We start from the raw sequence: 18,149 nt of genomic DNA on the forward strand, positions 1-18,149 counted from the left end.
GAAAATTACAAGAGAAGACACTGACAGGAGTTTGTGGACAGTATGAACACAAGTTCATCAACGGTCTTGTCCCATCAACAGACCAAGAAAAACCTCATTCAAGAAACGGCAACATAAGTAAAAAAGAAAACATACTCTGCTGTAATATATTCAAAACAGGTGTAGTTTTATGGAAGATAGGCACTCAAGGACATCTAACCCAAGAGAAAGGTAATGAGGCCACAATCGATCTTCAAACCAGGTGAAATTTTAGCGGAAAGCTCAAGATGTTCCAGATAAGCAGTGGGGTCCTGTCATTATTTCAGCTGACCTTGATATGAAGATGTTTGAAACAGTCAGAAGAGTTTTAGAGGGGACTGATTCATCCTGAAACCTGTCAACAAATGTTTTTTTTTTGGTGGTTTTTTTTTTGGTAAAAAAAAACCCGACAAGTTGATTATGCAGGTATTGTTGTATGAGTAGCCTAAGCACTGTTTGTCCAACAGGTATTTAATCTCAATGCTTCTTGACACTCGTGTCGGTGCAAGTTATTAAAACAACAAATAATACAAAGTTACGAATCTGCGGATTGTTGCCAGTATCTTTCAAAGTACCTAATTCAAGAAAGAAGGAAAAATAACTGCATACAGCACAAGTATTTTTTTTAATTTTTTTTTTATATCTCATGCTTGGATTTTCTTCCTTTAAAAATGTCACAATTAGAAAATTGTACACGGATGTTCAAAAGGACCACAGTGGACCCTTTCAACAAGTCCATTTCTCTTTTCACAAAAGGTCGTAGAAATAATCCAGGCCCTGTCCCAATTCCCACAAGGAAAGTCCTGTGCCAAGTTCTGTTGCTAAAGCAATCCTTTGGTAGATTGACTGAAAAAAATAATTAGAAATATTTCTTACTCACAGTAAAGAATAAAAAATGACAAATGAACCACATATACTACACTGAAAAAGTAACGTTTGAGAGTAAATAGCAAATTTATGCCTTTAAAACATGCATTTTACCATGCCTATTATATCATTATCCTGCACAGTGAGTTCATCTACAAAGCCAACTTCATATGTTGGGGTTTACCTTCAGTGTTGGGTAGTACACTACATGCTTAACTGCATTGGTCCTGAGTGAAAGGGAAATAACAAATTGAGTTAAACAATGCTAGTGAATGTTGAAGTTGTTACTCCTAGTCTATTTTGCCCAAGATAAAGATGATGCATCAATTACCTCTTGTAATTGAAGTAATGCTCTTCTGCATATTCATCCCAGAGAAGTTTTGGCCTCAGTTCCCGCAGAATCTCAACGTACCTGGCCGAGGATTTGACAAGGGTCAAGTTGAGCTGGAGAGTAGGAATCCACAGACTGCTCACATTGGCGTAAACCGTTTTCCCATAGAACAACACTACAATATGGTCTTACCTGCCCCCGAGAATTGGCTCTGCTCCTTGACTTGAGAAATCTAAACCATACAAGTTGAGTCCAAGCAAGATCTTTTGCCTCCACTGGGAGGTGGGTGACAATTGGAGGACACAGTCTCTCATCCAAGGCAAGGGGGAGCTTGGTCCTGGTCTGTTTTAAAAAAGAAACATTGCTGAGGCTGAGCTACTCCTACTTCTTCATACAGTTTTTAAGATCAACAGAAGTCAATGTAGCTCCAATGATTATTAATTGGAAGCCATCTCAACCATTATGAGAAAATAGTTTCTGTTAGGGCTGTGCAAAAAAAAAAAATTCGATACAGCTCAGTATTGCAAAACATTTTTTTCACAATACTTTATCGGTTTTCCAGCCCCTCGTATCGATTCATTCATTAAAAAAATATGTTTTAAACTGATTTCAGTTCAATGTGTTCAGCAAAACAATAAGAATACTTAATATGCACTTCATTTTGTTATGGCTTCTACATTGCTGTTGAGTTCAGGGTGTTCTGTAACTCAACAAGAATACTTAATATGCATACTTTATTTTCATGATATTATGGCATCTACATTTCAGTTCAGTGTGTTCAGTGACACAGTGTGCACTGTGCAATGCAAATACCGTTCTAATAAATTGGAATGGAAAATTTTAATAATAGTTTTGACTCAGTTTTTCCACTGAGTTATCAAAATGTGATGCAAATATTAGATTACCCAGATCGTATGCAGTAAGTTGTATTTTCAGCTATACTTTAAATTTTCAGTAAAGTATGTAGTGTACTGCAATGTGTAGGAATATGTATTATATCGCAATGCATCGTGATACAATCGTATCATGACCCATGTATCGCGATACATATCGTATCGTGAGGATCTTGCCAATACCCAGCCCTAGTTTCTGTGAAATCCTCACCTTCCAGCAGAGGAGTAGTCATATGTCATGAGGCTGAATCCATCCACTACTGGAGCCAGCTGCTCAAACTCCTCCCTGCCAAACATACTGGGCTGCCCTGAACTGATCAAAGAAACGCCATTAAGACAGATGATAGAATGAGAAATGTCAGCATTACCTTCTGTCATTTTATTGAATGCATGTCAGGTAAAGCAAACGTCACTCACCTTGTCACTGAAGGAGGAATGACAAGTATACAGTCTAGCTTCTTAGCTTTCAAAGTCTCGCAGATATGTTTCACCAAGTGAATGAGCTCCCTGCATGGAAAAAGAGTTATTTGTAGTGCATTCGTCCATCCTCCCACACAAGGAAAATACTGTCTTATAGCAACATAGTAACAGTTATCACAAAGACATGATATGTTGAATAAACTCACTTTCTTTTGTTTCCACCCAGTTGGCTCCACAGTTCCAAAGTAAAACCGTCAAAGCCTTCAGTCTGCAAGGTCAATGCCTCATTAGATATAACACAAATATGTTGTCACTAGGAAATAATCTACATATACTACAGTAGCTTTATCTGACTTGTCACGTTACCTTTGCAACGTCCACCAGCTCGCTTCCCAGTTCCTCAATTTCATCTTCACTGTCTAGTACGTTCATGTAGTCCTGGTAAGACCAGCCATCAAATAACAGTCGTGGGACTAAAGGCAAGGGAGATGGAACAGCTGAGCGATTGACTGAAAATGACTGTGCAACACACAGTTAGGATCTGGTTTTCCTCATACCAACTGGCATTGATCACAATAAGCAGAGTGAAGCATAGACCTGCGGTGGGCATTGGAAATGATATGGACTAACCCAACTTGATTTTTTTGTTAGACTTCCGCACAGCTTTCACCCACCCTGGAAAGAAACGCACAGCGATTCAGTGTGATTCATTTCTCTTGAATTTTTGAAAGGGACAAAAAAAAGACAATTTTCTCATGGCGCCACTGATTGACCTGGGTCGTGGTCGTGGAGTCCGGTGACGTCGTAGCTTTCTGTTCCCCGCCGACGAAGCTGAAGCCACACTGGAGAAACTGTGGTGAGCTTGGAACCAAATATCTTGGCCACGTCGTAGCCGTGCGAGTTCCACTGTGAGGTTCACACAAACGAGAGGGAGAAGTCGACACATCTACAGAACAATGAAGCAAGTGCTGCGGTAATAACACCGTTATAAGACACGGGCAAGCTGCACAACACGGTCACTACTGGCTTCACGACAGACTTACAGGTGTGATGTATCCAAGCACAGGTCCCTTGAAGGTCCGTTTAACATGAGCACAGTATCTCTTTTCCTCTTTTACTATGTCTCTCCATTGGGGGTCTGACACAACCAGGCTTCTCCCCAGCACGGACAACTCTGCAAGTGAAGTCTATCGAAACGAGAACCAGGTTTTATGAATGAGTGCGTCCCCTTCAACGAGAGACGACTAAGGATCATCCAGGCAAGTACAGGGACAGCTGTCCATAAAGATGCCAAACGTGGTTCCTAACGCTAATAACTGGAAGAGGGGTGGCGGCGGTGGAGGTAATACTCACCTCCGTCTCAACTTTGTGCGACTTCTTCGCATCCGTTTTTGAAAGAGTCGCGCCGACCACGAAGCAGGACGAGACGGCGTGCAGCAGAACGAGCGCGGCTTTCATTTCCACGCCGTGAAAACAGACAAAACGGGCTGCGGCGGCGCGATGAAGTCGCTTCCTCACTGACACCGAGCTCGGCGATTTGGGCAAACGAGCGTTTCATGTGCGCTCACCGAATCACGGGGGGAGGGTGGGGGGGGGCGACCTGCCGAAGGAGCCTGCGTCACTCACATTAGAGAGACCACCGCCTCGTTGGCTTTGCAGTCGGCAAAATGACGAAATGTGCACGTTGTCATTGCGGCGCCCGCAACTCGTTTTTGTGCCAGTTTTTCTTTGACAGCTCAGCTTAAACTGCTTTGTTTGGCGTCGACGAAGAAGAGCAACTTCCTCGTTGGTTTTCCTTCAAAATAAAGGTGCTTTCCGCGGGCCAAGACCGCGACGTTTTCGCGGCGCTGCAGACAACGCGGAGCCCGTCACTTCTCCGAGTCGGGGGCTTCCCAAGTCACCCGCCCAGGGAATAAACGGCTGCTGTCAGATGTGTCTTTATTTCATCTGCAACAGTTTGATTAAGGAAATATGAAGGTGGCTGGCAAAAAAAGTGTCTGATGTAACGTTTAAATTTTACACGTTGCTATACTGAATGGAAAAAAAACATGATACTGTAAACTACTAATAAGACACGTTAACCCCTAGCTCAGTGTTTCTCAACCGGGGGTCCGCGGACCCCTAGTGGTCCGTGGTGTAATTGCAAGGGGTCCGTGAAAATAAAATATCTTTAAAAAAAGATCCTATGACATTTATAGAAATAGGATTATTTCACTCAAATGTGACTGAGACCTTTATCTACCTCAACTATAAAGGGTAACAGGACTTTTTTCTCTAATTACATCTGTTTCACAAGTGTAATTTATTGTATTTTAATAAGAGATCTCGCTCCTGTTTGCATTGTTAAAAGTTACTTCATAAAAATTCTTTTTTTTTACATATATCTGAAAGTTACTGAATACATATTCTGTTTTGTTACATATATCTGAAAGTTACTGCATAAAAATTATGTTTTGTTACACATATCTGAAAGTTACTGCATAAGAATTCTGTTTTGTTAACTATATCTAAGTTACAACTGAAAGCTCTTATTTTTGCCCCAAAGAGTGAATAAATGCTATAAAGCAATTTAAAATGCAGTTTCTACTGTTTCTATCAAATTGCAACCCCCCTCCCCCAAGATCAGGTGGAGGGGTCCTCAGGGTAGATCAAAAATACGCAGGGGGTCCAGGACCCCAAAAATGCTGAGAACCACTGCCCTAGCTAACGGATCTGAGCCTTTAGCCGAGCGGTTAGTGATGTCGCCTTGTGGCACAGTACACCCCGTGTCGAATCCCACACCGGACAAGAAAATAACCGGTTATAGTACTAATGCTTATCATATAAATACACACCCAAGTATCCATTAACATGTAACTACTTTTCCTCTCTGACTCCTATGAATGTTGACTGCCAACCTTGTCGGGAACCTGGGTTCCAGAAGTAAATTCCATTTTTTTTTTCTTGCGGACATTTCTGAAAATCCCCGTATTAGGAGTGTTAAGCCTTGAACCAATCAAACAGCTACGATAGGAATCGTGGCCTTACAACAATTGATACTCAAGTATAAATATTTGTGGAGAAAAAGTCAAAGGTGTAACGCTGCTGAAAAAAATGTCACAGACGAGGGAATGAAATACACATCCCATAAAGCTTTGTGAATGATGTGCCCTTTCAGCTGGTTTCAACCAATTTTGCTATGGCACATCTGAATTTTATTGGTTTCTTATCCAAACCACTTATCCTGCTCTCAGTGTTGCTGGGATGCTGGAGCCTATCCCAGCAGTCATTGGGCGGCAGGCGGGGAGACACCCTGGACAGGCCGCCAGTTCATCACAGGGCCGACACACACACACACACTCGTTTCACTATCCTTATGAGGGCCCCTCATTGACTACATTCATTTCCTAGCCCTTAACCCTAACCTTAACCACGCAAACTACATGCCTAAACCTTACCCCAACCTTAACCTCACCCTGATTCTAACTGTAACCCTAAAACCAAGTCCTAACCCTAAAATAGACCCTTTTCCTTGTGAGGACCTCTAAAATGTCCACACAAGGTAGGTGGTTTCTGGTTTTTCTATCCTAATGAGGACATTTGGTCCACATTAGGATAGTTAAACATGTACACACACACTCGTTTCACTATCCTTATGAGGACCCCTCATTGACTACATTCATTTCCTAGCCCTTAACCCTAACCTTAACAACGCAAACTACATGCCTAACCCTTACCCTAACCTTAACCTCACCCTGATTCTAACTGTAACCCTAAAACCAAGTCCTAACCCTAAAATAGACCCTTTTCCTTGTGAGGACCTCTAAAATGTCCACACAAGGTAGGTGGTTTCTGGTTTTTCTATCCTAATGAGGACATTTGGTCCACATTAGGATAGTTAAACATGCACACACACACACACTAGCGCTTTGTGACGTGTCCTCTCCTCACCCCTAAAAAAAAAAAAAACCTGTAATGATCTGTGCCCTCTGGCTATGTTAACTTATAACATTAATAAAGCAAGGACGACTTCTCTCGTGCTGGGTGTTTATTCACCGACCGGATTCCCACTGACGTTGTTACGTACATCACGTGACTTTGTTGTGGCGCTACGGAAAGCCGTAAGGGACATTAGCAAATCAACTATTACTAGCAAATATTATATCTCCCTTTTTCTGAAAAGTGCTGCTTTCTCTGCAGAGATACAGATCACATTGAGCACGTTTATAAGCGAATACAATCTTAATAAGAAAGAATATGAAAGTGGAACTCTTATATAACTGGACTGCAACAAAGTAGTGTAAAACATTTCCTTCACTGTCTAAATGTGACACCGTAATAACATTTCATCTTTTTTTTTCCATTTCATTACTGGTAACTGCAAACAGCAGGTAGGTACACAAGGTAAGTGAACGCTGTAAATATTTCTTTTCAAAACATAGCAGGTATAGTACAGGTTGGTGTAAAATTCTCTCTTTTTTTAACATTCATAAGTCAAGGATTTGTCTTGGTTTGATCGTGCGACCTGACCTCGTGGTGTAACCAGGCTGTGTGTCTAGTTGTCGCTGATTGTTCGTGTCTGGAGGTTCAGCATGCTCTTGCTGATGGGCTTGTGTGTTGTTGTTAGCGCTGGTAACAGTCTGCTGTGAAGTGTGTGTGTGTGTAGTGTGAGTGTTCACTCTGCTTTGTCGCAGGTGTTGACGGTTGCGTTGGTAGATCTGACCTTCTTTGGTTTGGATGTGGTAGCTCCTGTCTGTGTTCGCTGGTCTTTCCACAGTTGCAGGTCTCCAGGATCCATCCTCCTGCCGGAAGCGGATTGGTGTGCCTGCGGGCAGGTGGGGCAGAGGTTTGGCTGTTCGGTTGTAGTATGCCTGCTGGCGCTGTTGACATACCTCTCTCCTTTTGTGAACATCCTCCTGACTGGCGATCTGTGGCTGCAGGTGTTTTGCTGTTGATGGGAGAATGGACCGCAGCCTCCGACCCATCAGTAGCTGTGCCGGTGATTTCAGGTTGTCCACCGGTGTGTTGCGATACTCCAGTAAGCTCATGTAGGGGTCTTTGTTCTCAGCTTTGGCTTTGTCCAGGATGCGTTTGGCCGTCTGGACAGTCTTCTCGGAGAGGCCGTTGCTCTGTGGGTAGTGGGGGCTTGTGGTGGTGTGTGAGAAACCCCATGTCTGTGAGAAGTTGCGGAACTCACCAGAGCTGTAGCACGGACCGTTGTCACTGATGATAGTCTCGGGGAATCCGTGTCGAGCCATTGCTGCTTTCAGCTTCATGATGACGGCAGATGAGGTGCAGCTGTAAAGTCTCTCTAGCTCGAAGAATCTGGAGTAGTAGTCCACAGTGACTATGAAGTCCTGTGAGTTCCATGTGAATAGGTCTGTGCCTATCACTTGCCACGGCCGCTCGGGTATGGCGTGTGACATCATTGGTTCCTTTGCATTTGCGCTGCGCCGTTCTTGGCATATGCTGCAGTCTGCTACCGCATCCTCGATCTGTTTCCCCATGCCAGGCCAGAACAGTAAGTCTCTTGCTCGGCATTTGCTTTTTTCCACGCCAAGGTGGCTGGCATGGATGCGCTGTATCATGTCCTTGCGAAGCTTTTGGGGGACAATGATTCTCTCACCTTTGAACAGGATACCGTCCATTTCTGAGATTTCTGCTCTGTGGTTCCAGTATTCCTGGATGCTGGGCGGGCACTTTTTCTTTGTGTCTGGCCAGCCAGTGAGTGTGGCTCGTCTGAGTGCGGTGAGCTGTGGATCTTGCGCTGTTTCCTGCTTGATTTCTGTGAGTCTTGTGTCGCTCACAGGGATGTTGCTGAGGACTGTGTGCACTTGGGCCTCCATCCCTTCCTGTAGGTCACTGTCGTGGTGTTCTATTGACTTGCGTGACAGTGTGTCGGCCACCGGTATGTCCTTACCGGGGCGGTGGATGATTTGGATGTCGTATTTTTGGAGCGCCAGGATCATCCGTTGCAGCCGGGGTGGTGCTGCTGCCAGTGGCTTTTTTAGTATTGCCTCCAGAGGCTTGTGGTCTGACTCCACAATCACTTTTCGTCCGTACATGTACTCGTGGAACCTCTTGCAGCCGAAGACCACAGCGTAGAGCTCCTTCTCTATCTGTGCGTAGTTTTCTTCAGTGCTGTTGAGTGACTTGGACGCATAGGAATTGGTTTGCCATCTTGGAGCATGACAGCCCCAAGGCCACTTTTGGATGCATCCACTTGGAGTCGCAGCTCTTTCTGCGGGTCGAAATATGAGAGTACTGGACCTGGGTGCTGTGTAATGAGATTCTTCATCTCTTGGAACGCCTTGTCGTGGACTGCATCCCACACAAACTCACTGTCCTGTTTCAGAAGCTGTCTGAGGGGTGAGTTTATCTGTGAGAGGTGTGGAGCGAATCTGGCGAGGTAGTTGATCATGCCGAGGACTGTCTCCAGCTCTGCTTTGTTCTGTGGGGGTTGCATGTCCTTGACCGCCTTCACCTTGTGTGGGTCTGGTTTGATGCCTTCGTGTGAGAGCGTGTGGCCGAAGTAGCGTACCTCGGACACGCATATGTGACACTTGTCGGGGTTGAGCCTCACCCCTCGCTCCCTTGTGCGCTTCAGCATCGCTCTGAGACGCTGGTCATGTTCCTCTTTAGTCTTGCCGAACACTAGTATGTCGTCCACTATGGCCGTCACACCGTCCAATCCTTCATATGTTTCATCCACGCGTCTCTGGAACTCGTCTTGAGCGGACACGATTCCGAATGGCAGTCTGAGGAAACGATACCTGCCAAACACTGTGTTAAATGTCGTCAACATTGAGGATTCAGTGCTCAGTTTGATGGCCCAATAGCCTGACCGCGCGTCTAACACGCTAAAGTACTCAGTTCCAGCGAGCTTTGTGGTGGCATCCTCCAGCGTGGGGAGGGGGTAGTGAGGTCGTTGTATCACTTTGTTAAGAGCTCTGGGGTCTAAACACACTCTAAGTTTGCCTGTCTTTGGCTTCTCAACAATGACGAGTGCGTTCACCCATTCTGTGGGTTCTGTTACCTTACAGATTATGCCGCCTTTCTCCATGCTGTCAAGCTCGTCCCTCAGTTTGCTGCGTAGGGCGATGGGGATTCTGCCTGGTGGGCAGACGACCGGCGTTGCATCTGGTGTGACGCGGAAGGTGCACTCGCCTGGGAACTCTCCTATTCCCTGGAAAACACCTGCATACTCATCCATTGTGCTCTGTGATGTGACATTGTTTTCCTCGCTCACAGCCATCACTATTTTTACCAAGTTTAGGTCACGGCATGTTTTCATTGCCATGACTGGTGGGGCGTTTGTGTCAATGACGTAAAAGTCCAGCATCATTGCATTGTCTCTGTACTTACATTTGAGTTTGCATGTGCCTTTCACGCTCAGCGCGCCTCCTCCATATTCAGTGAGTCTGTATTGCTGGTTTCAGTGTCACATTTTTGAACAGCGCCTGGAACAGGTTGGTGGGAATAGTATTGGCCGTGCCCCAGTGTCTAGTTTAAACTTTACCTTCTGTGGAGGTGTGCCAATTCCAACCTCTACGTAAGCCTGCTCGTTGCTTTTTCCGTTGTTCTCTATTGAGATGCAGTCTATGTACAGCTCTGTCTGTTCTCCCACAGCGGTGCTCTCCACTGTAATGTTGTCGAAGTACAGTTCTTCCTGCTCTCTGTCAGTGGTGTACTCTTCTGGGTTCTCTCCGACGGCATGTACTGTGCCGCGGTAGTACTTTGTCTGTCCCTGGGAGCTAGACTTGCATACTTTAGCAAAATGATTGAGCTTCTTGCATTTAATGCATTGTTTACCCTTAGCTGGGCAAGTGGCTTTAGCGCCGTGTAGCCCTCCACAATAGCTACACGCCCTAGCGGCAGTGCTAACGTTACCCTCCCTTTGTCTGAAGTTAGCGTTAGCTGCTTTGGGTGCGTTCGGTTTGTAAGTCTTTCTGCCTATTGCGTGCACCGTTTTATGTGTGCTGCCCTGGCCCATAAACTTTAGCTGTTGCTTTGCTGGCTCGTGTGAGCGGGCTACATCTATGGCTTTTTCTAGCGTTAGCTCAGCTCCCTGGCTAAGTAGCTTTTCTCTCACTCTGGGTGAGTTGGTGGCAAACACGACGCGGTCCCTGACCATCTCGTCGGCATTTGGGTAGCCACAGTCTTTGACTAGGAGCTTTAGCTCACTTACAAATTGTTCGAAGGATTCACTCTCTCCCTGCATCTTTTCATGAAATTTATATCTGGCATAAATCGGGTTTGCTTTGGGGGTGATGTACTCAGTGTACTTATCGTAGTACGTTTCTAGCTTCTTGGCTTGTTCTCCGCTGAGTGTCCAAGTGTTGTGCACATCGCGCCCTTTTTCCCCTATCCAGAGCAGGAGGTAGCTGCATTTCTCCTCTTCGTTCTTCCCGCGCAGGGGGCCCTTGAACATTAGCTCCGTTGTTTGTCGAAATCGTCTCCATGCTTCAGGTAAGTTCGCCGATTCCCAGTCCATCCGTGGAGCTGGAACGCCGTACGAATCCATATTGGGTATTTAAACTCCGCTACTCTGACACCATGTAATGATCTGTGCCCTCTGGCTATGTTAACTTATAACATTAATAAAGCAAGGACGACTTCTCTCGTGCTGGGTGTTTATTCACCGACCGGATTCCCACTGACGTTGTTACGTACATCACGTGACTTTGTTGTGGCGCTACGGAAAGCCGTAAGGGACATTAGCAAATCAAATATTACTAGCAAATATTACAAAACCCAAAACAAAATAAAACATAATACCGGACAGAGAAATCTTGGTGGAACAGCGGCTGCTAGCCAACACGTTACTCACTCTGTTCTGGCTTCCAACCCTAACGACTCCCGTCTCCGTGGTAACGGCGACGTCTCTGGCTGACGGAGCCTCGCGTTGGGATTGTGGGTAGTGTAGTACTTCACCAGGGGTTCGGGAATAAAACACAATATGTTAAAGATCAAGCGGAGATCGGGCTGCTTTGTGGCTTCTGCGGGAGCACATACAATTGTGGCAAGTCTGTCCTTTTGTGATAACACATTGCGGCTAATAACCAGTTTCCACGTGGTCACTATGAACGATATTGTTACTTCCGGAAGCAGCGTCAGTTTGAGCGGAGACGGTGGCTGCGTAGGTTTGCTCCGCGGGCTCACGAAGTGAACCCAAATAAGGTATTCCTTAATTAGTACTCGTTAGCGGTGAATTAAAGTGTGCTCCGCTGTTTTACAATTGTGTTACGCGACGTGTATTGTCCTCTGCGTATGTGTTTATCTGTTGAGACTGAACGTGCGAGTGTAACGCTAATGTTTTGCGTGGTCTGTATGCCGATGCTACCTGACCTAAGCTAGCAGCGCTGTAGGCTAGTCGCGGTTAGCTAGCTGTATTCTTGCTGGACAACTCACAGAAATCGTGTGAACATGTAAGCACAACCTCACCAGTCAGCGAGTTGAATGTCCTTGGTTGCTGGTTGTGTGGCATGTATGCTTTAGCTGCAAACATGTCCAGACTGACGTTAAGTTGGGTCTGTGCTGTACGACCGAGTGATCACTGGGTGTTTTTCTATACATGCTCTAGTGGGTGATGGAAATTGAACAGTTTGTATCCAAGACACTTGAGCTTCTGCAGGAGGAGAGAGAGGCTGAAATACAAGAGACCAGGTATGTAAATGAAATCCACCTTAAGTTATGTCCATTACCAGTTGGCTCTTCTAAAGTTAGGTTATCACCCTGTGCTTTATTCATTGTTTCTTACAAAGGAGCGTGTTTCACACCAGTTCTGGTGATAACTGCCTCTGCGTACAGACTGATTGCGTATTCCCCTGTCTAATGTGCTCAGGATATGGCAGGAAAACCTGTCTCTTAAGGATCTTCAAAGCAAAGGAGTATGCTTGCTGAAACTACAAATAGGAAGTCAGTGCACAGGCCTTTATGGCCGAACACTAGTCATCCTAGAGCCAAGAAAATACATTGGTGCATCAGTTCTTCCAAGTAACAGCTTTGGACCTGGTAAGATGGCTAAATAAATTGCCCTTTTATTTCTTCATGTGGCTGAGATATTCACCTGCTATATATGAAAGGGACGTCTTATGTTACAGGAGACATCGTTGGCTTGTATGACACAAGTGAATGCAGTGCTGCCTCTCAGCTTGGCACAGGGATAGTGACAAGGGTCAGCCAGACATCAATAACCGTAGCCTTTGAAGACTCCCAGGATGGCCTTAGTATTGAAACGGACTCTCTGTACAACCTCTTGAAGTTGGCCAATGATGTCACCTACAAACGAATGAAACAGTGAGTGAGTTGTGTAATTTAACATGCCGTTGGGTTTTTTCTATAAATAAATGAGTGATGAGAATTTTAAAACACATTTTTCTCACTTGTGTGTTCTTTGGTTGCAGTGCCTTGAACGCTTTGAATGGGTACAGCAGTGGGCCAGCCTCTAGCTTAATAAGTGTCCTGTTTGGATACTCAGAAGCTGGCTCTCAGTCACAGACAAGTAAGTTAGGTTTTAAAAATCATATTTGTTCAGTTTTACATTCAAATAACAAAAGGTGGTAGTTCAATGATGTGTTTTGCATTATTTTAAACCAGCCAAACCTTGCAAACTAGTGTAAAGATTTTCTGTCTAGTATTGTTGAGAAAAAAATACATAAATGTTTTCTTTAACTGTTTCTGCCATGCTTCTTCAGATGACATAGCTTTCTTTAACTTGAATCTGGATGAGTCCCAGAGAGAGGCTGTGTCCTTTGCTCTGTCTCAGAGGGAAGTAGCTGTGATTCATGGACCTCCAGGCACTGGGAAAACTACCACAGTAGTGGAGATCATGCTTCAAGCAATCAAACAAGGCCATAAGGTGCAGAAACCCATTAAGTTACTGGTGTTAAGTTTCATTTTATGAGTTGATAAGTCTTCACAGAGGTAAATATGATAAGTATGTGATGTAATAATTTGTGACTGAACTTTTATCTTATCCTGTCATCATCACTGTTTGCTTTATTTGTTTGAGGATCGCACTGAATTTGCAATAATCCTGTTAACTGTGTTATATTTGTACAGATCCTGTGCTGTGCCTCCTCTAATGTAGCAGTGGATAATCTAGTTGAACGGCTAGCCAGGTGCAAAGCCAAGGTCCTGAGACTGGGCCATCCCGCCAGACTCCTTGAATCAATTCAAAAACATTCACTGGATGCCATCCTTGCCCGGAGCGACAATACAAACATCATCACAGACATCCGGAAAGACATCGATAAAGCATTTGTAAGTATGCTGATATGTGCTATTTTGAGCATATATGGAATGGGTTGAATAGATGGCTTATATATATTTTGATAATTTTTTTTTGTCAAGTTGGGAATAAAGAAGAATCATGACAAGGGAGAACGGTCCCGTTTCAAAAGGGAAATAGGGGAGCTTCGAAAAGAGCTGAGAACGAGGGAAGAAGCAGCCATCTCCCAGATCCTACAAAATGCTGATGTTGTGTTGTCAACCAACACAGGTTGGTGATGGCAGCTACGTCTAGCTGATTCAGCAAAAGCACTGATAATAAAAGGCAATAAGGGACCACTTGTTTGTGTCTGTGTAGGTGCTTATGATGGTGGCCCTCTGAAGGTGCTGCCAGCTGACCATTTTGATTGGGTGGTGATCGACGAGTGTGCCCAGGCCCTGGAGAGCAGCTGCTGGATAGCCCTGCTCAAAGCACGCAAATGCATCCTTGCTGGAGACTACAAGCAATTACCACCCACTATCAAATCTCAAACGTAAAACCAGGTTTTCTTCTCTTTTTTTTTTTCTTACAGATGAACAACTGAAATACATCTCCACAATTAAGCCAGTATTACTATTTTCAAATATAATAATTGTAATCTAAATGTTTGAGCTCACTCATTTTCTTGTCTTTTTCTGTTTTATGTAGGGCCGCATCAAAAGGCTTGTCTGTCAGTCTTATGGAGCGACTTATCCAGAAGTATGGGGACTCAGTGGTCCGAATGCTAACAGTACAGTACCGGATGAACAAAGCCATTATGGAATGGGCCTCAAAAGAGATGTATCAGGGAAAACTGACAGCACATTGCTCTGTGGAGAAGCACTTGTTAAAGTGAGAGTAGATTTGATTATAGTAAAAATGTTTGCTGAAATATTTTAATGGACCAAAGAACTATTAGGAAAAAAACCCGAGTATTTTGTTCCAACAGAGATTTGCCAGGAATAGCCTGTGTTGAAGAGACCAGTACCCCCCTTCTTCTCATCGACACTGCAGGCTGTGGCCTAAGTGAACTGGAGGTCACGGATGAGCAATCCAAAGGCAATCAAGGTTAGCTGTCTTCCTTTCAAAATCCCCGATTGCATACGATGTCGGTTGATTTGGGAAAATATATTTCGGTCATCATTGTGTATCATAAATAACAAAGTGATGAAATATATTTTCAGGGGAAGCAGACATTGTTGAACTTCACATAAAGGCCTTGACCGAAGCTGGATTAAAAGCCAAGGACATAGCTGTTATTGCGCCATATAATCTACAGGTAAGCCATGGATTCAAGGAACTGCATCTACATTGCTACCAAAAGCACTTCTACTACAACTACAGCATGCAGTAGTATACCTTTCACCATCAAATTAAAACATCAAGCGGTCTAAGCATCGGCTCTGTGTCGATGCAGTTGCCCACTGGGGACTGGGGTTCGCGCCCCGGTCTCGTCAGATCCGACTATGGCCGGACTCGACGAAGCAGCGATCATTGGCAACGCTGTCTTCGGGAGGGGGGCGGAGTCGGCTTGTGTTCGTCACGTGAATGCGTCTGTGTGTGTCGGAAAAACAGTGGTTCGGCTTGGAGTCGCCTTGTCACGAAAGTGGCGAGGCGGTCTCCTTCGAGACTGCCGGCCGGAGAGATGCAGTTGGCGAACGCATACAGTGCGAGGGTGGGTGTTTGAATTAAAATAGGGATCGATTGGCCACTAAATTGGGAGAAAAAAGGGGAAAAATCAGAAATAAATTAAAAAAAAAAATTAAAACATCAAAAAACTCCAGAAATGAAAACACAGTTTAAAACAAAAAACAAATAATATGATGCACTAAATCCAGTCCACTAAGTTGTTAGGTACAAGCACATCTGTTAAAACGTTTGGAGGTGTTTGGAAGGAAGATTTACAGTGTATCACAGAAGACGGATTGTTTTAAAAGTTTAGTGGAGACTTCATGGAAACTGATCAAAAGACTCAATTAGTAATGAGTGTTTGTAATTCTCTCCATAAAGGTAGATCTTCTGCGTCAGAGACTCTCTGCAAGGCACCCGGACCTAGAAATTAAGTCAGTGGATGGCTTTCAGGGCAGAGAGAAAGAAGCTGTGGTGTTATCTTTAGTCCGGTCAAACAGAAAAGGTAATCGTTAGATATCAAACCCCGTATTTCTCTGTGACACATGAGAAAATTTGCCTTATTCCCCATTTTATACTATTTTCTTTAGGTGAGGTTGGATTTCTTGCTGAGGATAGAAGGATAAATGTGGCTGTTACCCGTGCCAGACGCCACCTTGCTGTGGTTTGCGACACACAGACTGTTCAAAATCATGCCTTCTTGAAGTCCTTGATCAGTCACATGACAGAGTTTGGAGAGGTCCGAACAGCCTTTGAGTATCTCCAGGACATCGTGCCACAGAACTATACCCGCGACCAGAAAAACACCAAGGCTAACAATGCAGCTAGCACCTCCTCGTCTACCAAACAGAAGGTTAAAGGTCAGCCTGTGGCTAAGGGGAAGCCAGAACAGAGGAAACACGCTGGTAGCAGGAGCCAGGAAGGTATTACTTGCTTAGATAAGCATTCAAAGGTCAGTGTCTCAGCTCTGACAGAGGAAGAGCAAACCAGGAACAAATACGCCGAGATCAGGGACCGGGTAGAGAACTTCCTGAAAGCCCCGAACCAGACTGAACTACAATTCCCATCGTCCCTCAACTCCCATGATCGACTGCTGGTGCACCAGATCTCAGAAGAGCTGGGACTCAGGCATGAGAGCAGAGGTGAGGGTAAGGACAGATGTATCACTGTCTCCAGACCGCCGAAGTCCCAGCCGACTGCTGAGCCTGTTGCTGCTGCCGAGCCTGTTGCTGAGGACTCCACACAACCAGGAGCTATCCAGCTAAATGAAAGGGTCCAGGAGCCCCAAGGAGGGCCAACGGGTCAAACTCCATTAGACCTGAGAGGTTTATACTTGGAGCGAATGAAGAGGGAGCAACAGAAAAGAGAAGAAAATGCTCAGCAAAAAAAGCATCATGACAACATTCATACAGTTCAGCCCTCCAAGAAGAGTCAGTCAGCTAAAGGTTAGCACTAGCTGTTCTTCACTTTTGGTAAACCTTTGTTCTTCCTTATGTGTCTTTGCTATTAAAAGATTTGTCAGAGGCATTAGGGTAACATCCTCCATCGTTTCTCCCCCCAGGAAAGAACCGCACCAAAGCAGGTGCCTGTGACATAGCTGCTGCTGCCACGGCAGATGACAACTTCGACACACTAATAAATGCTGTGATGAAAGCCGACAGTGTGTGCAGTTTTGTCAAGTGCAAAGCATCTGTGCTCACCCTTGGCCAGCTCTGCAAGTTTTGCAATAGACAGTATTGTCTAAGCCACCACATACCAGAGGTAAGAGTCGCATCACAAGTCTGAGCCGAAGCATTAACCTCTCTGACCTTATATTTGCACGTTTTATAAAGATCTGTGAGGAGCTTGATTCTAAAACGTGCTTTTGTTGTCCGTTAAAACCTCATAGTTGTGCTGTTAACTCTTGTAGGTTCATGGCTGTGGGGACAAAGCCAAGTCCCATGCTCGGATGAGAATAAGCAAGGAAGGCGTTCTTTATGCGGGGAGTGGGAAGAAAGACACGTCTTTGGACCCCAGTAAGAAAGCCTATCTACAAAGAAAACTCGATTCCAAGATCAAAGATATGGGATCACAACGGAAAACCAAGAAAAAGGAGAAAGATTAACTTGAGTTCTAATTTGCTTTATAACAAGACTAGAGGAAAGTTATGGTGAACAAGATTAAGCAATAACCTTGTTTAACAGTGACAGCTATATCTTGAGGGAAGCAGTATTGGGTTCAGATATGCAGTGTTTTCCCTTGACTTCTTTTTTGTAAGATTTAGTTACATTCAATCATATCCATCACTGCAGACACCCATGCACAAGGCATTGAATTTTACATAAGTAGCATCCATCTATCTATCCATCCATCCATCCGAACCGCTTATCCTGCTCTCAGGGTCACGGGGATGCGGGAGCCTATCCCAGCAGTCATTGGGCGGCAGGCGGGGAGACACCCTGGCCAGTTCACTAGGCCATCATACAGGGCCGACATACACACACACACACACACACACACACACACACACACATTCATACCTAGGGGCAATTTAGTATGGCGGATTCACCTGACCTACATGTCTTTGGACTGTGGGAGGAAACCCACGCAGACACGGGGAGGACATGCAAACTCCACACAGAGGACGACCCGGGACAACCCCCAAGGTTGGACTACCCCGGGGCTCAAACCCAGGGCCTTCTTTCTGTGAGGTGATCGCACTAACCACTGCACCACCATGCCCATAAGCAGCATATATTTATTAATTTTGTCAGCAGGCACA

General features: G+C 44.9%; 2 protein-coding genes across 2 annotated transcripts; one reads left to right on the forward strand and one right to left on the reverse strand.

The window, feature by feature from the left end:
* Positions 1–726: 726 nt before the first annotated feature.
* Positions 727–4,298, reverse strand: chid1 (chitinase domain containing 1). Its single transcript, XM_056281399.1, has 12 exons — positions 3,883–4,298; positions 3,573–3,716; positions 3,303–3,435; positions 3,160–3,204; positions 2,896–3,002; positions 2,736–2,797; positions 2,527–2,616; positions 2,321–2,422; positions 1,409–1,558; positions 1,217–1,297; positions 1,070–1,112; positions 727–864 (listed from the first exon to the last, which is right to left on the reverse strand). Exons 1-12 carry the CDS (start codon positions 3,985–3,987, stop codon positions 766–768), a joined length of 1,161 nt encoding a protein of 386 aa, XP_056137374.1. The 5' UTR covers positions 3,988–4,298; the 3' UTR covers positions 727–765.
* Positions 4,299–11,646: 7,348 nt separating this feature from the next.
* Positions 11,647–18,137, forward strand: ighmbp2 (immunoglobulin mu DNA binding protein 2). The gene is made up of 16 exons (XM_056281769.1): positions 11,647–11,688; positions 12,092–12,174; positions 12,353–12,522; positions 12,612–12,807; positions 12,915–13,021; positions 13,215–13,369; positions 13,573–13,773; positions 13,864–14,011; positions 14,099–14,273; positions 14,429–14,611; positions 14,709–14,827; positions 14,944–15,038; positions 15,770–15,893; positions 15,979–16,833; positions 16,950–17,149; positions 17,298–18,137. The coding sequence occupies exons 2-16, from the start codon at positions 12,098–12,100 to the stop codon at positions 17,490–17,492; spliced, it is 3,000 nt and encodes a 999-aa protein (XP_056137744.1). The 5' UTR covers positions 11,647–11,688; positions 12,092–12,097; the 3' UTR covers positions 17,493–18,137.
* The last annotated feature ends 12 nt before the right edge of the window (positions 18,138–18,149 follow it).

The sequence above is a fragment of the Lampris incognitus genome, chromosome 6 (genome assembly GCF_029633865.1).
Source record: "Lampris incognitus isolate fLamInc1 chromosome 6, fLamInc1.hap2, whole genome shotgun sequence".
Classification (NCBI taxonomy): Eukaryota; Metazoa; Chordata; class Actinopteri; order Lampriformes; family Lampridae; genus Lampris; species Lampris incognitus.

Coding starts and splice junctions, on each gene's coding strand:
- chid1 (XM_056281399.1), bottom strand. CDS start 3,987: ATGAAAGCCGCGCTCGTTCTGCTGCACGCCGTCTCGTCCTGCTTCGTG. Junction 1,559..2,320: donor GACTACTCCTCTGCTGGAAG/GTGAGGATTTCA, acceptor TTTTTAAAACAG/ACCAGGACCAAGCTCCCCCT. Junction 1,113..1,216: donor CATTACTTCAATTACAAGAG/GTAATTGATGCA, acceptor CCTTTCACTCAG/GACCAATGCAGTTAAGCATG.
- ighmbp2 (XM_056281769.1), top strand. CDS start 12,098: ATGGAAATTGAACAGTTTGTATCCAAGACACTTGAGCTTCTGCAGGAG. Junction 13,370..13,572: donor CAATCAAACAAGGCCATAAG/GTGCAGAAACCC, acceptor ATATTTGTACAG/ATCCTGTGCTGTGCCTCCTC. Junction 14,612..14,708: donor GTGGAGAAGCACTTGTTAAA/GTGAGAGTAGAT, acceptor TTGTTCCAACAG/AGATTTGCCAGGAATAGCCT.